This window comes from Nerophis lumbriciformis, linkage group LG02, assembly GCF_033978685.3.
Source record: "Nerophis lumbriciformis linkage group LG02, RoL_Nlum_v2.1, whole genome shotgun sequence".
Taxonomy (NCBI): Eukaryota; Metazoa; Chordata; class Actinopteri; order Syngnathiformes; family Syngnathidae; genus Nerophis; species Nerophis lumbriciformis.
In genome coordinates this window covers 53461036-53480752 of record NC_084549.2, presented here as the reverse complement: position 1 = coordinate 53480752, position 19717 = coordinate 53461036, and the positions used below count along the sequence as shown (strand labels likewise).

Sequence of the window (19717 nt, the reverse complement as noted above, 5' to 3'; positions counted from 1 at the left end):
CAGAGCCAAAACATATGTATTAAGTTAACTTGAGACTGTTGGCACCAATCACATGATTCAGATAATCCGTCATACATCTAAGCTAGTCGAAACTTGGTATAAGTATGATGTATTAGCTTGCATTGGATGAGGCTCTGTCTTACACAAATAAGATTTATGAACTCTACTTAAAATCTCTGTCCAGCTATCCTCAGATAGGGTCACTCCTAAATCCTCTTCCAAAAGTGACTTAATTAAATTTAGAGACTCAGGGCTTAAATGAAAAATGTGGTTATATATAAGTGTAATTGATCCTTTAAAAGTTGGAAGCTGTGTCAAAAGAACATATAAAACATTGTCAGTCTGCAAATCTGGAAACCTAGGGAAAGTATTACGAACAAAACTACAGATCTGTAGATATCTAAAAAAGTGATGATTAGGGGGTGAAAAAGTATCACAAAGTTGCTGGAAAGAGGCAAAGGTGTTGTCAATGTATGAATCCTTAATGTTTGTGATCCCCAGACTTCACCATTTTTAAAAGGCACTATCGACAAGAGGGGGGGACCGGGGGAGCAAGCAAGAATAGCAGTGATGGGAACAAATAAGAAAGTAAATTAAGTAAGGATCAGCGATCAAAATCACCCTGGATTCTGGACAACAGGGGAACAAAGTTGGCTTTACAAAGCTTTGCAAGCCTATGTGTGACCTGGACACCCAAGTATGTGAAACTTGGTGAGGCAATTTTAAAGGGAAATTTGTGCAGATAATATTTCATAGCAGCATAAATTGTAGGAAATATTTCACTTTTACTCAAGTTCAGTTTGTAACCAGACACATGTTCAATAGCTTAAAGAGTACTTAAGGCTGTGGTGACCGAGACAGAGATTTCCCGGGACATACAGAAGGATGTAATCTGCATAAAGAAAGAATTCCACCTACACATTGTGTCTACATATGCCCGTAATAAGTGAGTTGGTACGAATTACTATTGACATAGGCTCATTGGCAAGAGTAAAAAGCAATGGGCTCAGGGGGAAGCCCTGCCGTGTGGAACGGTAAAGGCGAAAATATTCGGATTAAATATTATTTATCCTCACCAAGGCCTCAGGAGATAAATATAGGGCAGGGGTCGGGAACCTTTTTGGCTGAGAGAGCCATGAAAGCCAAATATTTTAAAATGTATTTCCGTGAGAGCCATATAATATTTTTTAACACTGAATACAACTAGATGCGTGCATTTTTAAGTAAGACCAACATTTTTTGAGTATAGTAAGTCTCTTATTCTTTTTAATAATATTGTTATTCTGAAGCTAACCAATAATAAATACAATACTTCTTACCATTAATGCGACTTCTTGAACAGATGCGGTAGAAAACGGATGGATGGATTAAAATGCATGAGAATGTTTTATATTTTAAACGTAATTTTTAACACTGTGATTACCAGCTGAATTATTCATTACTTATCGTGTTAAGCAATGTCAGCTACGATTTATCTGAGAGCCAGATGCAGTCATCAAAAGAGCCACATCTGGCTCTAGAGCCATAGGTTCCCTACCCCTGATATAGGGGCTTAATCCATGAAATTAAACTGTTGCCAAAGCCGAATCTCTCCAGGACATAAAATAGATAATTCCGCTTCACCCGGTCAAATGCCTTTTCGGCATCAATAGATATCACTGCCTCTTCAGTGTTAAGAGCAGGCACATCATACAATATATTGAAAAGATTTCAAAGATGAGATAAGGTGTGCCTATTCCTAATTAACCCGGTTTTATCCACATTAATAATAGAAAGGAGAATAGTATCCAGACGTAAAGCCAGCAGCCTAGATAATAATTTCAAGTCCACATTTAACAGGCTAATATGACTTTTTTCAAGAGGAGGCTTTAAACATGGACTTTCCATAATTTTCTTTGTGCACTTCTGTTTGCTATTAGAAACTGGACGCCATCATATTTTGTCACGCTACGGAATGGCCTGAGGATCAAAAAGGAGTCAGGATGCATGCGCGTCAATCACGTGTTTAAAGGGGAACATTATCACAATTTCAGAATGGTTAACACCATTAAAAATCAGTTCCCAGTGGCTTATTATATTTTTCGAAGATTTTTTCAAAATTTTACCCATCACGCAATATCCCTAAAAAAAGCTTCAAAGTGCCTGATTTTAACCATCGTTATAAACACCCGTCCATTTTCCTGTGACGTCACATAGTGAAGCCAACACAAACAAACATGACGGAAAGAACAGCAAGCTATAGCGACATTAGCTCGGATTCAGACTCGGATTTCAGCGGCTTAAGCGATTCAACAGATTACGAATGTATTGAAACGGATGGTTGTAGTGTGGAGGCAGGTAGCGAAAACGAAATTGAAGAAGAAACTGAAGCTATTGAGCCATATCGGTTTGAACCGTATGCAAGCGAAACCGACGAAAACGACACGACAGCCAGCGACACGGGAGAAAGCGAGGGCGAATTCGGCGATCGCCTTCTAACCAACAATTGGTATGTGTTTGTTTGGCATTAAAGGAAACTAACAACTATGAACTAGGTTTACAGCATATGAAATACATTTGGCAACAACATGCACTTTGAGAGTGCAGACAGCCCAATTTTCATCAATTAATATATTCTGTAGACATACCCTCATCCGCGCTCTTTTCCTGAAAGCTGATCTGTACAGTTTTGGAGTTGATGTCAGCAGGCCAGGGAAGCTAGGGTCGATAGGGGGTTTAGCTCGCTCGTCTGCGGGAACAAACTGCCGCCATTGCTTGCCGTGCTACCGAGGTCCTTTGTCCCTGAATTGCTCACACACTACGGCAGATTCAATGGGGGTCTGGCGGCAGATTTCTTTGACTTTATCGTTGGAAATGCATCTGCTTTGAGTGTCGCAGGATATCCACACATTCTTGCCATCTCTGTCGTAGCATAGCTTTCGTCGGTAAAGTGTGCGGAACAAATGTCCAATTTCTTGCCACTTTCGCATCTTTGGGCTACTAGTGCAACTTGAATCCGTCCCTGTTCGTGTTGTTACACCCTCCGACAACACACCGACGAGGCATGATGTCTCCAAGGTACGGAAAACAGTCGAAAAAACGGAAAATAACAGAGCTGATTTGACTCTGTGTTTGAGAAAATGGCGGATTGCTTCCCGATGTGACGCCACGTTGTGACGTCATCGTTCCGAGAGCGAATATTAGAAAGGTGTTTAATTGGCCAAAATTCACCCATTTAGAGTTCGGAAATCCGTAAAAAAAAAAAAAAGGTCTTTTTTCTGCAACATCAAGGTATATATTGACGCTTACATAGATCTGGTGATCATGTTCCCCTTTAAAACATTTGCGCCGGTAAAGGAGCTTATATTTAACTCGTTATTATCGCATTAACCTTGACGGCCCAAATTAAAAACAGTTTAACCGGTGCTTGGGCCCCCAAAACATCACAATTGTAACATGTCTTTTAAATATGAATCAAACATTTAGGTTAGAAATACTGCATGAAAAATAATACAATAGAATGTAGTACAAACAAGTTCAGTATTTTTATGAAATAATGTAATAATAATGTATAGCATTTACCTTAAAGAGTGGACTTCTAAGGTATCTCCTCACAGCTGCTACTCCATCAAACACAACATTAGCAGCTTCTCCAAATTTTTTTTTTTTTTTTTTTTTGTGTGTGTCCTGTCCAGCTTCTCAGGCAAATCATATAGTTGATGTAGATGCCCATGTCGGCTGTTCAGATTTACTTTACAAAAGAGAAGTGTAGGATACTTCTCTTGTTGCCTTATTTGTATTTGACTTTATTAAATGTATTTATATTATCATTTAGTGGAGCCGGGCCGGAGCAGGAGGGGATAGAAAGAGAAAAAAAAAGAAGACAGAGGGGGAAATTGTGGGGACAAGAGGGGGATTAGACAGAGAGACAAAAACAACAACAGCAAACAACAACAACAACAACAATAGAGCAACATCAGCAAATATGACATGTACAAATATGATGGTAAAAGTAATAGCAAATAAGCAGTTAGCGAAAAATAAAAAATAATACAGAAATGACAATGAGCATTATTACACTACAAATGGATCAATACAAATACCAATAGAAATAGCGCTATTGATAATGAACAATACCAATAATTTATCTTTATTATCAACAATACAGTTGTTTAAATGCAACAATACATATACGTAATGATAACTTGGGATACGAAAGAATGCAGAAAAATGGAGGGGGAGAAAGAGAAGCAACCTACATTAACCTTGTAGATTGTTATAGTCACATTAGGTTAAGCTTTGTCAGTGTGCCATGTGTTACACCCAGTTTACCCTAGGGCAACAACGTTAATATATGTTTGATGAAACGTGATTATGTGCATGAGTGTAAGTATGCATATGTACTTGTATATGTACAGAATGTGTATATGTGTTTGTACAATGAATGTATATGTACAGAATGTGTATATGTGTTTGTACAGTGAATGTATATGTACAGTATGTGTATGTGTATGTTTGTATATTGAATGTGCGTGTGGATGTACGAACATTAGGTAGGTAAATATGTACTGTATTTGTGTATGTATGTGGGAGCGTAGGTACCTATGTACGTATGTGAGCATATGTGAATTTGCATGTACAATACATTCGACTCCCAGAGTGCGTGGGAGCCAGAGCACGGCCCCATCACCCCCGAGAGCCCAACCCACAAACAGGAGGCGTGGCGCCCGGGGAACCAGGGACCACCGCCCCCACGCAGCCAAGCCGGCCAGCGACAGGAACCCCAGAGCCCGACCCACCGTACCGCCCACAAGGGCCAGCAGCAGGCCGCAGACAGACGCACCCGGCAGAGGACAGGGCACGAGAAAAGCAGGGGACAGCCAGACCCCAAGCCAGCGAGAGACCACACCCCACACGGGCAGAAAGGCGAGACGCCCCGCCCGAGGGACCCAGAGACTCCCCGCAACCGGACGGGAAGACCGCCCCCGCCCCACCGGCAACCGGGCCCCCACGAGCCCACCCCCCACCCCCGGAGAGCGCGGCGAGGCCAGCCCCCGGCCAGCCCCCGGCCACCCCACCCAAATCGGCCGCCGCAGGACCACCCAGGCACAGGGCCACGGGAACCACCCACCCCACCCGCAGGGACCCCAACGATGGAGATGGAACAACCAGCAACCGCCCCGCCGAGCCCCCCCCCTGAGGGAGGGGAAAAATTAAAAAATAATTAAAATTAAATGTTCCCCTTTAAAACATTTGCGCCGGTAAAGGAGCTTATATTTAACTCGTTATTATCGCATTAACCTTGACGGCCCAAATTAAAAACAGTTTAACCGGTGCTTGGGCCCCCAAAACATCACAATTGTAACATGTCTTTTAAATATGAATCAAACATTTAGGTTAGAAATACTGCATGAAAAATAATACAATAGAATGTAGTACAAACAAGTTCAGTATTTTTATGAAATAATGTAATAATAATGTATAGCATTTACCTTAAAGAGTGGACTTCTAAGGTATCTCCTCACAGCTGCTACTCCATCAAACACAACATTAGCAGCTTCTCCAAATTTAATGGATAGATGTCCGCTGATTAGATTGTTTCAAAGTCTTGGCTGGCGTGAGCCACTTATTCTGCTTCAGTATGGCGCAGACTAGCAATTCTACGCTAGCTACATGCTCTGTCATACTTTGGATAATTTATTGCCAACCCCTGGCTTATACCAATCCCATGTTTTAATGATACATTTATATTCCGTAATCATAATCAGATAAAAACAAAGAACGGCAGTATAACAATATTTAAGTTACCTACTCATTCTATTTTGTTACATACAATTGTTTGAACTAAAAAAAAGTCAATTAAACACAACAAAAGTAAAAACGACCATCTTCTACTCTTTTAAATCCTTTGGTTTTTACTCTCAAAGTCCTCCTGTGCCAAGGAAATAATTCAATTCATTTTTAAACATTAACAAAACTGACAAAAAAGGATGTTGTGAAATTGAAATGATCGATCTAATCACTCCAATATCAATTATATATCGATTTTTTTCCATGGTATTGATACTAGCGATACATGAATGGATCCGCCCTCCCCCACCTAGCAACAGACATTGTTGCATTATCCTCTCTCTAACTCTTAGTAATCTGTTAATAACTAATTACTTTCTGCTGTAACACGCTTTCATCTACACTCCTTAAACTTTACTAAGCATTTACTTTTTCTATTGTTTAGAGCTTGCTTAGGGATTAGCATGTCTGCTCTTGCTTGTTCGTTCTGGGTGTGTAACATGTTTAGCCTCATCCTGCAGTGATAGTAATACTTGTAATAATGTACTTTATTTTCCGTTATGTAAGTGATAATTATTTCTCTGCGGGTGCGACTCCACACTTTGTATGAACATACACTGTTAGCTGCCAGCTGCCTCTGTCAGCCAGGGGACCAAATATAAATAAAGTATCAACCCGAAGGGATCGGTTTTTGTGATCTTTATGAAAAGCATTAATTTGAATTGGCCAATCACATAGTTTTTTTACGGAAATCGGCTGGTACTGATTGTGGTTAATCGATCGGAGCATCTATATAGTATCATATAAAATAATATGATAATATGTGTTTAGATATATATTTTTATTGTACTACGTAAGTGGTACCTTCTGTGGTGCCATCACAGAAAAAACACAAAAAGAACAAATCATCACATTATGACAGTAAGACTTTCTAAAGCACTTTTTTAATTGTATTTTTATTTGCACTGCAGCTGCAAAGACGTAAGACTTTCCACTGTAATAACCTGGCAAATGTTTTATGCAAGTTCATATGGCAAAATAAATCTTTGAGAATGGGCAAACAAAAAATGTTTTAGAATGATATCAGACTTGACAACATAATGTAATGCATCCTTGACTGCAAGAAAACCAGAGTTAATGTAACCAGACGTATCCTTGGCTGAAAAGTGGAGCTCAAGACCACATCCACGCATTTTCACTGTTATTGGCAAGTTGCCGTCTTTGGAGTTGAACAGCCCAGATCTTGTGAATGTTGATGTTTGACAAGTCCACGAGAATGCAAGTACAGACAAGTCTCCATATGGAGAAAAAGCCTCCGCCCCTCCGCCTTCACATATGAGGACTAGCAGCTCTATTGTGGCCATGGAATGTCAAAAGTCAAATGATCTGTCAGCGTTTAGCTGACTGTCAAGCCAGTTTTAATTCTGTAGCGCCAAATCACAAGGCACTTTACACATGGAGCAGGTCTAGAATGCTATTATTATGTAAAAGATAACCAACTGAACCCACGCTATGTGGGGTGGCCATGTGACTCAATCAGTTTGGTTAAGATAGAAACACCAAAGTGTATTGAAGTATCATTGTAGCAAAATTATTTGCAAAAGTGTATCTCAACCCTCTACATGCTTACTAAGTGACTTTTGCGACACCTCTACCATGTTAGATCCAGATTCATCAGCGTATAATACAACGTGTGCGAGTGTAGCGGCCTGCGTTGTATTTGACTTAACTCAGACGTAGAAGCAGTTTATTCTGATAGTAACAGACATATGTTGGCTTCACACAGTAATAAAACACCTCCAACATCTATTGGAGAACAAACAAAATAGGACAAAACACAGTTAGCTCCTCGTTTGCCAAATAACTACTAACGTCTTTGTGGCTGTGTCACACAAAAACACTCGACCAAATAACGTCCACAAGTTAAAACAACTCAAAAAGTGTAAAATATGACTGAAATAAACTCAACAAATGTTATTATGAACAGAAAGGACACATACGTTCACAAAACTATGTTTTACGAACTACATTGTGAGAGCGATTAAAAAGTACACTTACCCAAGTTTTGATGGCTCCGGGCTGACATCACTAGCTATGTGCACATGGACACATTTAATCGGATTAAAAGCCTAACCGGGATAAAAATGAGTTGCCATAGCGTTATATGGTGTTGAGATTGTATCTCTAAAATGAGGCTAGCAAAAACAAAAGAATGGTCTGGAGTGTCATGTGTCGATGAAGGGATCCAGTTGTCATTTTAACGAGCTGTTTTATTCACGACATTACAGGTATTCTAAGTGCTATCTGCTAGCCTCAAACACATACACAGAATGTTGAATCTGAAGGTGCGCCGCAACCCGTACATAATCACAACATAAAAAGCACAGAACAGCTACATTTCAAAAAGAGAAGTAAAACAAAAGTAGTGAACAGAATCAAAGGAACAAATTATTAATTAATACCGTGATAACGTTGGACGAGCAGAAATGCACAAAGCCATGTTTGATAACTGTAGAAGTATACTGCTTCTTAAGCACCTGAGCAAACTCGTCCAAAAGATGGCGCCAAAGCACAAATAATAACACCTTTCGGTTTAAGTTAGGTTCTGCGCATGTCAAAGTAAAGTATCCCGATTTAAGGTGTGATGCATTAAAATGCAGATCATAATCAGTTATTTTTTTTCCATTCTAATCTGAATGATGATCAGATTAAGTAAATGTTTTCAATGTACACGTGGCTACTGATGTGCATTAGACTACACTAGTCAGGTCTGCATGGGCCCACTATGGGGTGCTAATCTCCTTCACAATACATTGTTGTTAAATTAGATACAGTTTATATACAACTAAAACACAAGAAAACAATACATATGTAATTGTTGACAAGTAGAATAATCAACCCCACTACACGCGCACATTCAGAAGTGCATGCGTGTAATATAATCTTTGCGTGCGTATCCAAGATCTGCGAGAAGCAGGAACCCTATATTGGCTGATGTTTTTACACGTGACTTTTATGACACTTCTGCCGTGTAAGATTTGAGCGAGCGCATCCAGGTTCGTGAGCGGGTAATACAACGTGTGCGTGCGTGTAATACAATTTGCGTGTGCGTACATTGAACCAGCCACGGAAGACACCACCCAATAAAAAAACAATCAGAAACAACTTACAGCTGAGGTGTGTAAAAGAGAAATGCCAAGACCCACCTTACATTGTTTGCGATTGGTTTAAATTGCTTAGTGTCTTCCGTGGTTGGTGAAACGTAGGCACAGTGGATTGATGGCTTGGTCTGGGATTGGTTATTTCGATCTGGCTGTACAGCGATTTAAACATGTAAAAAGAGTGTTCTGTCTGTGACCACTAGTCGGCAACTTGCTGATAGTGTTATTCTGCGTTGAAGTCAACAACGATGGACCACGCTCGAACACTTGCTTAGAGCTGCCAAACTCTACGCTTTGAGCGAGACAGTCACGCAATTGAACCCTTTCTCATGCGAAACGCCACATTTGACATTCCCCATTCACTACTGTATATTTTTTTCATGATAATAATAACAGGACACTGTGGAAAGAGGTCAACACTGATCTCTGCAACATCATAGAAGGGACCAGAGGCACCCCCATGAAGAAGTTGGAGAGAATGGGGGATCTAATTTATGCCTATGGAGTGGAACGGTTCGGAGTGGTCGAAGCAAAACGATCTGCTCCATCAATCCCCACTAAGTCCATAAGGCAGACAGAAATAGACCGCCTAGTCAAGGAGAAGAGGCAACGAAAGAAGCAATGGAGGAAGGCCACAGAGGAGGAGAAGGAGGCCGTAAACCTGCTGCAGGAAGAGATCCAGAGTAGGCTTGCAACACTGAGGAGAGCTGAAAACCTTCTGAGGAAACGCAGAAGGAAGGAGCAAACAAGAACACGCTTCTACAAAGATCCCTTCAAATTTTTGAAAAGTCTGTTCACAAAGGAGAAGTCTGGAAGACTTGAAGTGTCAAAGGCCGACCTGGAAGAACATCTGCAAAAATCCAGCACAGACGTCCGACACCGTGAAGAGGTTACACTCCCACCTGACATGCAACCAGTCAATCCACCAGCGCACGTTCTAAACATCAGCCAACCCAGATGGAGTGAAGTAGACAAAACCGTGCGCAGAGCAAAGGTCGCATCAGCTCCAGGTCCCAACGGAGTTCCATACAGGCTCAACAAAAACGCACCAGATGTCCTGCACTTCCTCTGGAAGCTGATGAGAGTCGTGAGGCAAAAGAAGGAGATACCAACTTCCTGGCGAAGAGCCGGTGGAATCCTTATCCCCAAAGAAGAGGACTCATCAGAAATCGGCCAATTCCGCCAGACCAGCCTTCTAAATGTTGAGGGAAAAATCTTCTTCAGCGTGGTTGCTCACAGGCTGGCAGGATACCTGCAAAGAAACAACCTGATTGACACATCAATCCAGAAAGCAGGCATCTCAGGTTTCCCCGGTTGCATGGAACATGCTAGTGTCATCTGGCATCAGATCCAGGTTACCAAGAAGGACAGAACAGACCTTTATGTGGTTTTCCTGGATCTCGCCAATGCCTTTGGCTCAATCCCTCACAACCTCCTGTGGACAGCTTTCGACTACTTCAGGGTCCCAGCAGCTCTCACAACTAGGGCTGCAACTAACAACTAATTTGATTATCAATTAATCTGTCGATTATTACGGTACTTCGATTAATCGATTAATAATCGGATCAAAAATTTTTTGCTTGCAATTTCGTTGTACAATGTACAATGAAAATAAAGATATATTCTATTCTATTCTATTCTATTCTATTCTAAAAGAGACAAACTACATTTCTATCCTTTCCAGTATTTTATTGAAAAAAAACAGCATACTGGCACCAGTCAACTTGCCAAATAAAACAAGGAAAATGTTACAAAAATGTTTTTTTTTATAAAGTGCACCATTGTCATGCACAATAGCAATAATTTTGCTTGGGGGAATTTCAAACCTGGCTACTACCTATTCCAACCATTCTGCAATGTTGGATGCTGAATGTCTTTCCTCTAGTGGCATGGTCGTAAGGCAGATTGACTTCATGTTCCATTCCTCTCCAATGTAACGGCATGTATTGCCAAGGTAGGCTTCCGTGGCTACAATTGTCCACACATCAGTAGTGAGAGCAATTTTGATCTGGGTGGCTTTTATGTCAGTCTACACTGCTTGGAATGTCTGCTCGTACTTCCTCTCCATCACTTTGGTATAATGGGTCCTCGAGGGAAGAGTGTAACCAGGGTTGAGGACAACGTTCACTCTAAGGTGCGTGCCTGTGCAATTGCGCACTGCTCTAGCGTCCTCTGCGCACGGCAAATCTATGCCATGCACAAAATCAAATAAAAAAATAAGCGCATAACAGTTTTCGACACATGGACACGACAGAGAAAACAGTTTTCGTCATCATTGTTCAAATATTGTAACGTCTGTCGAGACGCTTTGAGGACATGAATTCCATCGATCACTTTACTGAGCAAAACTCTTTATTGTCGGCCATAAACACATCACCAAAACATTAGTAAAAAAAAATATATCTAGCAAAACTGGTCATTTTCTGCAGTACAAACCAGACCAAAAGCAACTTTGTTATATCAACAGCAGCCGCTCGCTCTTTCTCACTTGCGCCAACACATGCACATATGGCACTTAGCCAGTGATGCGTTTACAGCCACACAAAAAGTCGGACAACTCCAACACCACACATAAAGTGTCATTCCAGGTCGTTACACTATGATTTACCAATCAAATGTGTGCTTATTCTAGTGTCATTTATTGGGAATCTTAATTTATAAATATGAAATGCTGTTAGTATATTAAATAAATACTAATAAAAATATATTTTTTACAAACAGGAAGTTGCAGGAATGTACACATGATCCCCTGCTTGCATCTCATTGTGCAACATGTGAATGTTTAATGGGAACTAAATGCAATGTCTGAAAGGGGTACAAATTATTTCCGAAGCAGGACCTCCACCCAGACAAACAATACAAGTACACAGTTCATGAAAAACAATATTTTTTGTTATTGTCATTGTAAGTGGGCCTAAACACTTATATTAGAAAATCATCTCATGGAAATGACTGCTGTCATTTGATTATAATAATAAGAAAATGTTGTCTGTCTATCTGTGTTGGCCCTACGATGAGGTGGGGACTTGTCCAGGGTGTACACCGCCTTCCGCCCGAATGCAGCTGAGATAGGCTCCAGCAGAACCCGAAAGGGACAAGCGGTAGAAAATGGATGGATGGAGATTGAACTTGTTATTTAGTCAGGTTTGGGACAGGTGTGCTGCTGGTGTAGCCACAGTGTGCACGTCTGATGTTGCTCACATGGGCTCCACTGAATGCTCAGGGAGTTTTTGCGTTTGCTCACACACATGAAAAATTAGAGGGAACATTAATTGAGGACATGAATCATTTGTCTAAAACTTTCATCCTCCACCGTTGATAGTGGCCTCATGTCAGTTAGCAACATATTCAGGATAGCATCAGTCAATGCAGCCGCTTCATGTGGTGTGCACACCTTCCTTTGTACCAAGTCGCTAATGCTGGCTTGTTTCTTTCTGAAATGAGAGAAACCATATAATGAACATGTAACTCAATACATACGAAGTTGATTTAATTAATAATTTCTGAAGTAAAAGGCAAACACGCCACCACATTAAAAAAAAGCATAATGAAATAAATGGACATTGGGGATGCAGCATACAGCAATAATAACACAGAAATGTAACTCATCAGATCAGAACTGGATCAGATATTGTACACGTTTCTGTTGTGAATAACAAAGGATTCATTTTAGGCTGCCTCTGAATAATAGCATGAAATATTCCAGCACCTTCATAACGTTTAGTAATACTAAAGCGTCACTCAAATCTAAATATATTTATATAGCTTTATCAGGCCCGGCTACATTCATCCATTATGAAACCAACCTGAGATATTTCTGTCTGTTACGTTAATTTCGAAATTGGTAACCGTGCGTTTTCTCTCTCAAAACGGAGTCAAATGTGCCGGAGACACATTATCAGCCCCGCGTTGCAACAAAGGGATAACGTTAACGTTACTCATAAAAAAGCTGAACTCATGAATGCCTGTTGCGACTCAAAACAACACAGAAAATGCACTCTCCAAGAAGTTCCTAACACTCTGAAAGTTAATACACAACTGTTGCTGCTTCCCTTCCTTAAAAAAAATCTCCTCGTTAACAAAAGATTAAAAACACATAAAGAAGGACACAACGGATCAATGTACCCGGACTATGGACTTAAAAAGTTACGTACCGTGAGTTCCCTTCATCCATGGCTCCAACATGTTTCCTCTTCAGGTGCTCCTGAAGCAATGTTGTACTTCCGTCCCATTTTGCAGGAAACGGTCTTCTTTGAAGTCTTTAAAGTAAAGTGTTCCCACACTTTTGACGACTTAGGTCGTACACTTTTCTCCATTAAAGCATTACCTCAAGATGTTTCTCCGCTGAACTATCCGTACTGTTTTCCTCCACCATTTTTCGAATGTTTCCAGGCAAAGGAGACTGCGGGTTACGTGAGCTGCACATGACACATCATTGGCTGGCTTACTGCCACCTCATGAGACGTAGCCTCAGCGCCGCCCTGGCGCTGTTTTGTACTGTTTTTGTACTTATTTTGATTATTGTTTCTCAGCTGTTTGTAAATGTTGCAGTTTATAAATAAAGGTTTAGAAAATTTAAAAATAAATAAATACAATTAAAAAATTTAAAAAAAAAGAGCCTTAGCGCATGCGCATAGCATACATCCAACGAATCGATGACTAAATTAATCGCCAACTATTTTATTAATCGATTCAATCGATTAATTGTTGCAGCCCTACTCCCAACCCTTGTCAAGGTCTACTTCCAGGACGTCCTGCTCTGCGTGACAACTGCAGAGTACACCACACACAGCATGGCAACACCTGGAAGTGGGAATCATGGCCGGCTGCATCTCCCCGCTGGCCTTCACCATGGCCATGGAGGTGATCATCCGGGCATCGCGATGGGTGGTTGGAGGACAGCTAACAAAACCTGGCCTGAGGCTGCCGCCTGTCAGAGCCTACATGGATGACCTCACAACACTCACCACAACCAAGGTTTGCACTGTACGGCTTCTAAGAAAGCTCCAAGAAAACATTGAGCTGGCTCGCATGAAGATCAAGCCAAGCAAGTCCAGAAGCATCTCTATTGACAAGGGGAAACTGTCACACCGCCGCTTTCACATTGGTGAGGAACCTATTCCAACAGTCTCCGAGAAGCCTGTGAAGTCCCTAGGTCGTTGGTATGATGCCTCCCTCAAAGACAAAGAGCAAGTAGATCAGCTCAGGAAAGAGGCAGCCAGCGGCCTGGAGAACATCGACAGAACCCTGCTTCCTGGCAAGCTGAAGCTCTGGTGCATGCAGTATGGACTACTTCCACGCCTATTGTGGCCACTAACCCTCTATGAAGTCCCACTCTCTAAGGTGGAAAAGCTGAAGAGACTGGTTAGCTCATATGCAAGGAAGTGGCTTGGCTTTCCCAGGTGCCTCAGCAGTATTGGGCTCAACAGCAAAGGAATGCTAGAACTGCCCATTTCCAGTCTTTTAGACAAGTTCAAGTGCGCCAAAGTCAGACTGGAGATGATGCTACTGGATTCGAGTGATCCATTTGTAGCCCAAGTTGCCCCCATCCTGTCCCCTGGGAGGAAATGGACCTCATTGGCTGCAACTGAGCAGGCTAAAGCAGCACTCAGGCACAGAGACATTGTGGGCTGAGTACAGCAGGGGAGGAGTGGTCTTGGCCTCGGGGCCAGTACACCAGCCTGGAGCAAGGCCCCTCCATCGCAGAGACGCAAGCTGGTGGTCCAGGAGGTACGTCGGGAAGAGGAAGTAAGAAGGTGCGCACAAGCTGTGGCGCAGGCAAAGCAAGGGCAGTGGATGGCATGGGAAGGAGTGGAGAAGAGGAAGATCTCCGGGAAAGAGCTGTGGGAGATGGAGGGATTCAGGGCAAGCTTTACCATCAGGGCTGCCTACGATGTCCTGCCTTCTCCAAAAAAACTCAACCAGTTGTATGGTGAAGACTCCACATGCCCTCTATGTCCGAGTTCAGCAACACTGAAGCACATCCTGGTGGGCTGCAAGACCAGCCTCACCCAAGGCCGTTACACCTGGCGGCACAATCAGCTGTTAAAGTGTCTTGCAGCAGTGCTGGAAAGTCGACGGACAAGTGTCAATGCCCTTCCTCCCCCGTCATCCCGTTGGCAAGCAACAACATTTGTCCGGGAGGGCGAGGGTCAAGCCAACCTCACCACCACAAGACCAGACACTGGACAGCTAGGCGGGCACGGGACTGGAAACTGCTGGCAGACCTGGGCCAGAGGCTCTGCTTCCCAGTTGAGATCGCATCCACCAACCTGCGGCCAGATCTTGTTCTGTGGTCAACATCGGTCAGGCTCATGTACATCATAGAGCTCATGGTGCCCTGGGAGAGTGCAATGGAGAAGGCTTACGAGCGCAAGAAGCTGAGGTACAGCCGATGTGCAACAACAAGGCTAGAAAGCGAGGGTACGCCCAGTGGAAGTAGGCTGTAAAGGGTTCGTGGCCACCTCAACATCCAGGATCCTCAGGGAAATGGGAGTGCGAGGGAAGGCCCACCGGCAGGCAGTGAAAGTCGTTTCCAAAGCCGCTGAAAAGGGGAGTCAGTGGCTGTGGGTCAAGTGAAGGGACTCCACCTCGGCTTTCAAGTGAGTTGATGGCATCTAGGGAGTGATCGTGGTACGCTGGGACTCTTTGCTGAACCCTCTGATGGTGTCGTGGGCCTATCAGCGAAACACTGAGGAAGGGGGGCGCCCACTTGATAACCCAGAGAATGCCTTCACTCACTTGACCATCCCACAGAGTCGCATAGGTGTCTCAAGTATGCAATAGGGGATTGTAACATCTAGTCCTACATAACAGATCTTTGGTTTTCGCAGCTCGCCGTAGTTCAAGTAACTGTGATTGATTGATTGAGTGTGTCACGTGTACATATACCAGGGGTCGGCAACCCAAAATGTTGAAAGAGCCATATTGGACCAAAAATACAAAAAAGTAATCTGTTTGGAGCCGCAAAAAATTAAGGTTTATATAAGTGTTATAATGAAGGCAACACGTGATGTAAGTGTCTATATTAGCTGTAGCAGCATACTATCAAAATGACTTTAAAAATCTTATATATATGTTTTAATGAAGGCAACACATAATGTAAGTGTCTATATTAGCTGTATTAGCCTACTAACAAAATGACTTTAAAAGTCTTGTATAAGTGTTATAATGAAGATAACATATTATGTAAGTGTCTATATTAGCTATACAAGCCTACTATCAAATTGACTTTAAAAGTATTATATAAAGTGTTATAATGAAGACAACACATGATGTAAGTGTCTATATTAGCTATAATAGCCATACTATCACAATTACTTTTAAAGTCTTATATAAGTGTTATAATGAAGACAACACATGATGTAAGTGTCTATAATAGCTATATTAGCCTATTATCAAAATGACCGTATGTAGCAGGCTGATGCAAATCTTCATTGACAGGAATGTTTTTTAATGTAATATTTATTCTTCACATTTTTACAACATTGGAAAACATTAGTAACATTTCTCAGGGGGTGAGATAACTTCTGGAAGTGTCATAGAATGGTCAAAGGTATAGATGTGTGTGTCCTAGTTAAAGGAAACGTCAGGCTGTCTTCTTCTAATAGATTTATTACAATCTTTGCAAGCTGGGTAACGTTTGCTGTGGTCCGGAACAACATGGCGCACAAAATACTATCAGAAATGCAGCCAAAATTACATACAGACAATGTGTAATGAGTCATGCAAATATAAATGAAATACCCAAATGACATAAGTAAAGGAAATTAAATGAACTCAAATATACCTATAAATGAGGCATAATGATGCAATACATACATACAGCTAGCTTAAATGACATGTTAGCATCGATTAGCATGGAGTCATGCAGTGACCAAATATGCCTGATTAGCACTCCAACATGTCAGTAACATCAACAAAGCTCACCTTTGTACATTCACGCGCAACATAAAACATTTGGTTGACAAAATGTAACAAATAAGGAGTGGCATAAAACACGTCTTTCTGTGGCAGCGTCGGAGAAAGTTGTACATGTAAACAAACCGTTGCGTCACAGTCCACAACTACGGTGAGTTCAAGGACCGCCAAAATTAGTAGGACAAACCGGCGCTCGCCAATTACTCTCATCAGTGAAGCATAAGCACAAACATATTAAACAGTGGGCTTTCTAACAATTAGGAATATTTGTGTCATGTTTGTCTTCCGACAGAAACCATATTCCAACAAAAAACATATTTTTCACCCAAATTGTTTTTTCAATTGCCCTAAATTTTTGAAAAAGGTCCATGGAGCCACCAAGTGGCTCTAGAGCCGCGGGTTGCTGACCCCCGACATATACCATCAAGGGTTCTTGCTGATTAGGGACAGTTAGACAACTTAAAACACACACACGCGGATCTAAAATGAACGTATCTGATTACTAACACTCGGATTGATATACAGACACACACATTAGTTCACACACACGTGAATTGGATTACACACACACAGATTGAGATGCACGTTTGTAAATACTTTTGCTACAATAATACGTCCATAGAAAGGGGACAGAAGTATACAGAGAAAGAAGATAGGATTGACTAATTCAGCAACCGGGACAGGGCCGAGAGACAATGGTCACAACAACAGCCATATCAACAAGAGTAGTCGTCCCATGAGGAACGACAGAAATGGTTTGCTTACAACGCCACCGCCACCAGCCTCATCACGAATAATGAGCAGAACAATGTTGTGTTATGATATGAGAGGTTTGAGAAAGTATGTTTGCAGCTAATGAAATACTGCATTCTCCTTCACACTCACTTTCTCCCCATGCTTGAAATATAAAGTAATGTCAATCTCAAGCAATAAACTAATGCTAGCGAGTAAAACCAGATGTTTTGGTCGAATTTTACAAGGTTCACTGTGGCATTTGTGACACCAACTAGCGACAGGGAGGCTCGTAACTCAAATTTTGCTCGCAATTTAACGCATAACAAATAGCAGCATCTCAAATTACTCTTATGTCGGGGTACTTGTAAGTCGAGGTACTACTGCACTCTGCTTAACACAGGAATATTGTGTATGATATTCAAGAAGAATCCAGGAGCTGAGGTCAATGGTCACAAAAATCTCTTTCCTAGTTTTTTGCCAATGTTTAATTATTGGGTCAAATGTTATATTTATTGTTTGTGTTCTAAAAACAAAACTAATCATGATTGTATTTATTCATCTGTGCATCCATGTGTACATGTCTGTCCTCTTATCACCATCTTCCTTTTCTAAACTCATCTGTCTGGATTTTGTATTCCAGCAAACTGCATCCCCCAGTGCCAAAACAAAGGAATGTGCCTTAGGCCTCAGCTCTGTGTCTGCAAGCCTGGCTCAAGCGGGAAGGCATGTGAGCAGAAGACTGTGCCCACACAAACCCTTCCAGCACAGCCTGGGAAAGGAGCGACCAATGATCACAACAGCAGTCCTGTAAATGGACACAACGCTGTACCGCAGCGTCCCATACCTCAGCAAGTTCTGCCTGATGCTTATGACCTGCCCCCACCACAGCCTGACAACATCGCTCAAATGAAACTGACTGTCAAACCTTCCCCACTGCTTGTACGGCCATATTATACCCAGCAACACATCCAACAGCAGTAAGTTCCACTTTTTCATTCAACCTTTATTTGCATTAGACTATATACAGTAGGGATGTCCCGATCCAGGTTTTTGCACTTCCGATCTGATACCGATATAGTTTTTGCATTTCCGATCCGATACCGATACTGACCGATACCGATACTGACCGTTACTGGCCTATCCGAGCATGTATTAAAGTTTAAAGTTATTTAGCCTACTTAGTTGTCAGAATCATGTTGAAAAGGGTTTTAGTACTCTTGATAACAACTAGCCAGCTGAATTAGGGGAGTTTGAATAATACACAATGGTTGGTAACAAGAAACTGACCTGTTTATTCAAGGATAAACACAAAATAGACACAATTGTACATGACAAACAGAAATGGCATCATTGAACTAGGGCTGGGCGATATGGCCTTTTTTTAATATTGCGATATTTTAAGGCCATATTGCGATACACAATATACATCTCGATATTTTGCCATAGCCTTGAATGAACACTTGATGCATATAATCACAGCAGTATGATGATTCTATGTGTTTTGATTGATTGATTGAGACTTTTATTAGTAGGTTGCACAGTGAAGTACATATTCCGTACAATTGACCACTAAATGGTAAGACCCGAATAAGTTTTTCAACTTGTTTTAGTCGGGGTCCACTTAAATTGATTCATGATACAGATATATACTATCAGATATATACTATCATCATAATACAGTCATCACACAAGATAATCACATTGAATTATTTACATTATTTATAATCCAGGGTGTGGAGGGGGGCGCCTGATGTAAGTGTCTAAAAGACAGCCAAAAGAGTTTGATATGAGAATAAATCTAAAGTTAAAATATAGGGTAGAAATGCACCCATTTGCAGGAAATGTAGTCTTGATTTTCAAAATTTTCTTTCAAGGCTTGCATGTCTACATTAAAACATTCTTCTTCATACTGCATTAGTATATGCTACTTTTAAACTTTCATGCAGAGAAGGAAATCACAACAAAAAAAATCACACATTTTTTCATACGGTGTTGATGTGGAAATTTTTGCATCGGCATTTTGATGGTGTGGATGTGTGGCACCGAATGGAGATAAGCGTCTCGACAGACGTCACAATATTTGAACAATGATGACGAAAACCGTTTTCTCTGTCGTGTCCGTGTGTCGAAAA

At 41.5% G+C, this 19717-nt stretch overlaps 1 protein-coding gene across 4 annotated transcripts in view; it reads left to right on the top strand.

Annotated features, from left to right (window-relative positions):
• The window catches only part of ltbp1 (latent transforming growth factor beta binding protein 1), a 345179-nt gene that overhangs the window by 60526 nt on the left and 264936 nt on the right, over positions 1-19717 (top strand). For all 4 annotated transcript variants that reach the window (XM_061964602.2, XM_061964595.2, XM_061964590.2 and 1 more), the window contains exon 3: positions 18226-18562. In XM_061964602.2, coding sequence (XP_061820586.2) covers positions 18226-18562 — 337 coding nt within the window. The remainder of the gene's footprint in view (positions 1-18225; positions 18563-19717) is intronic.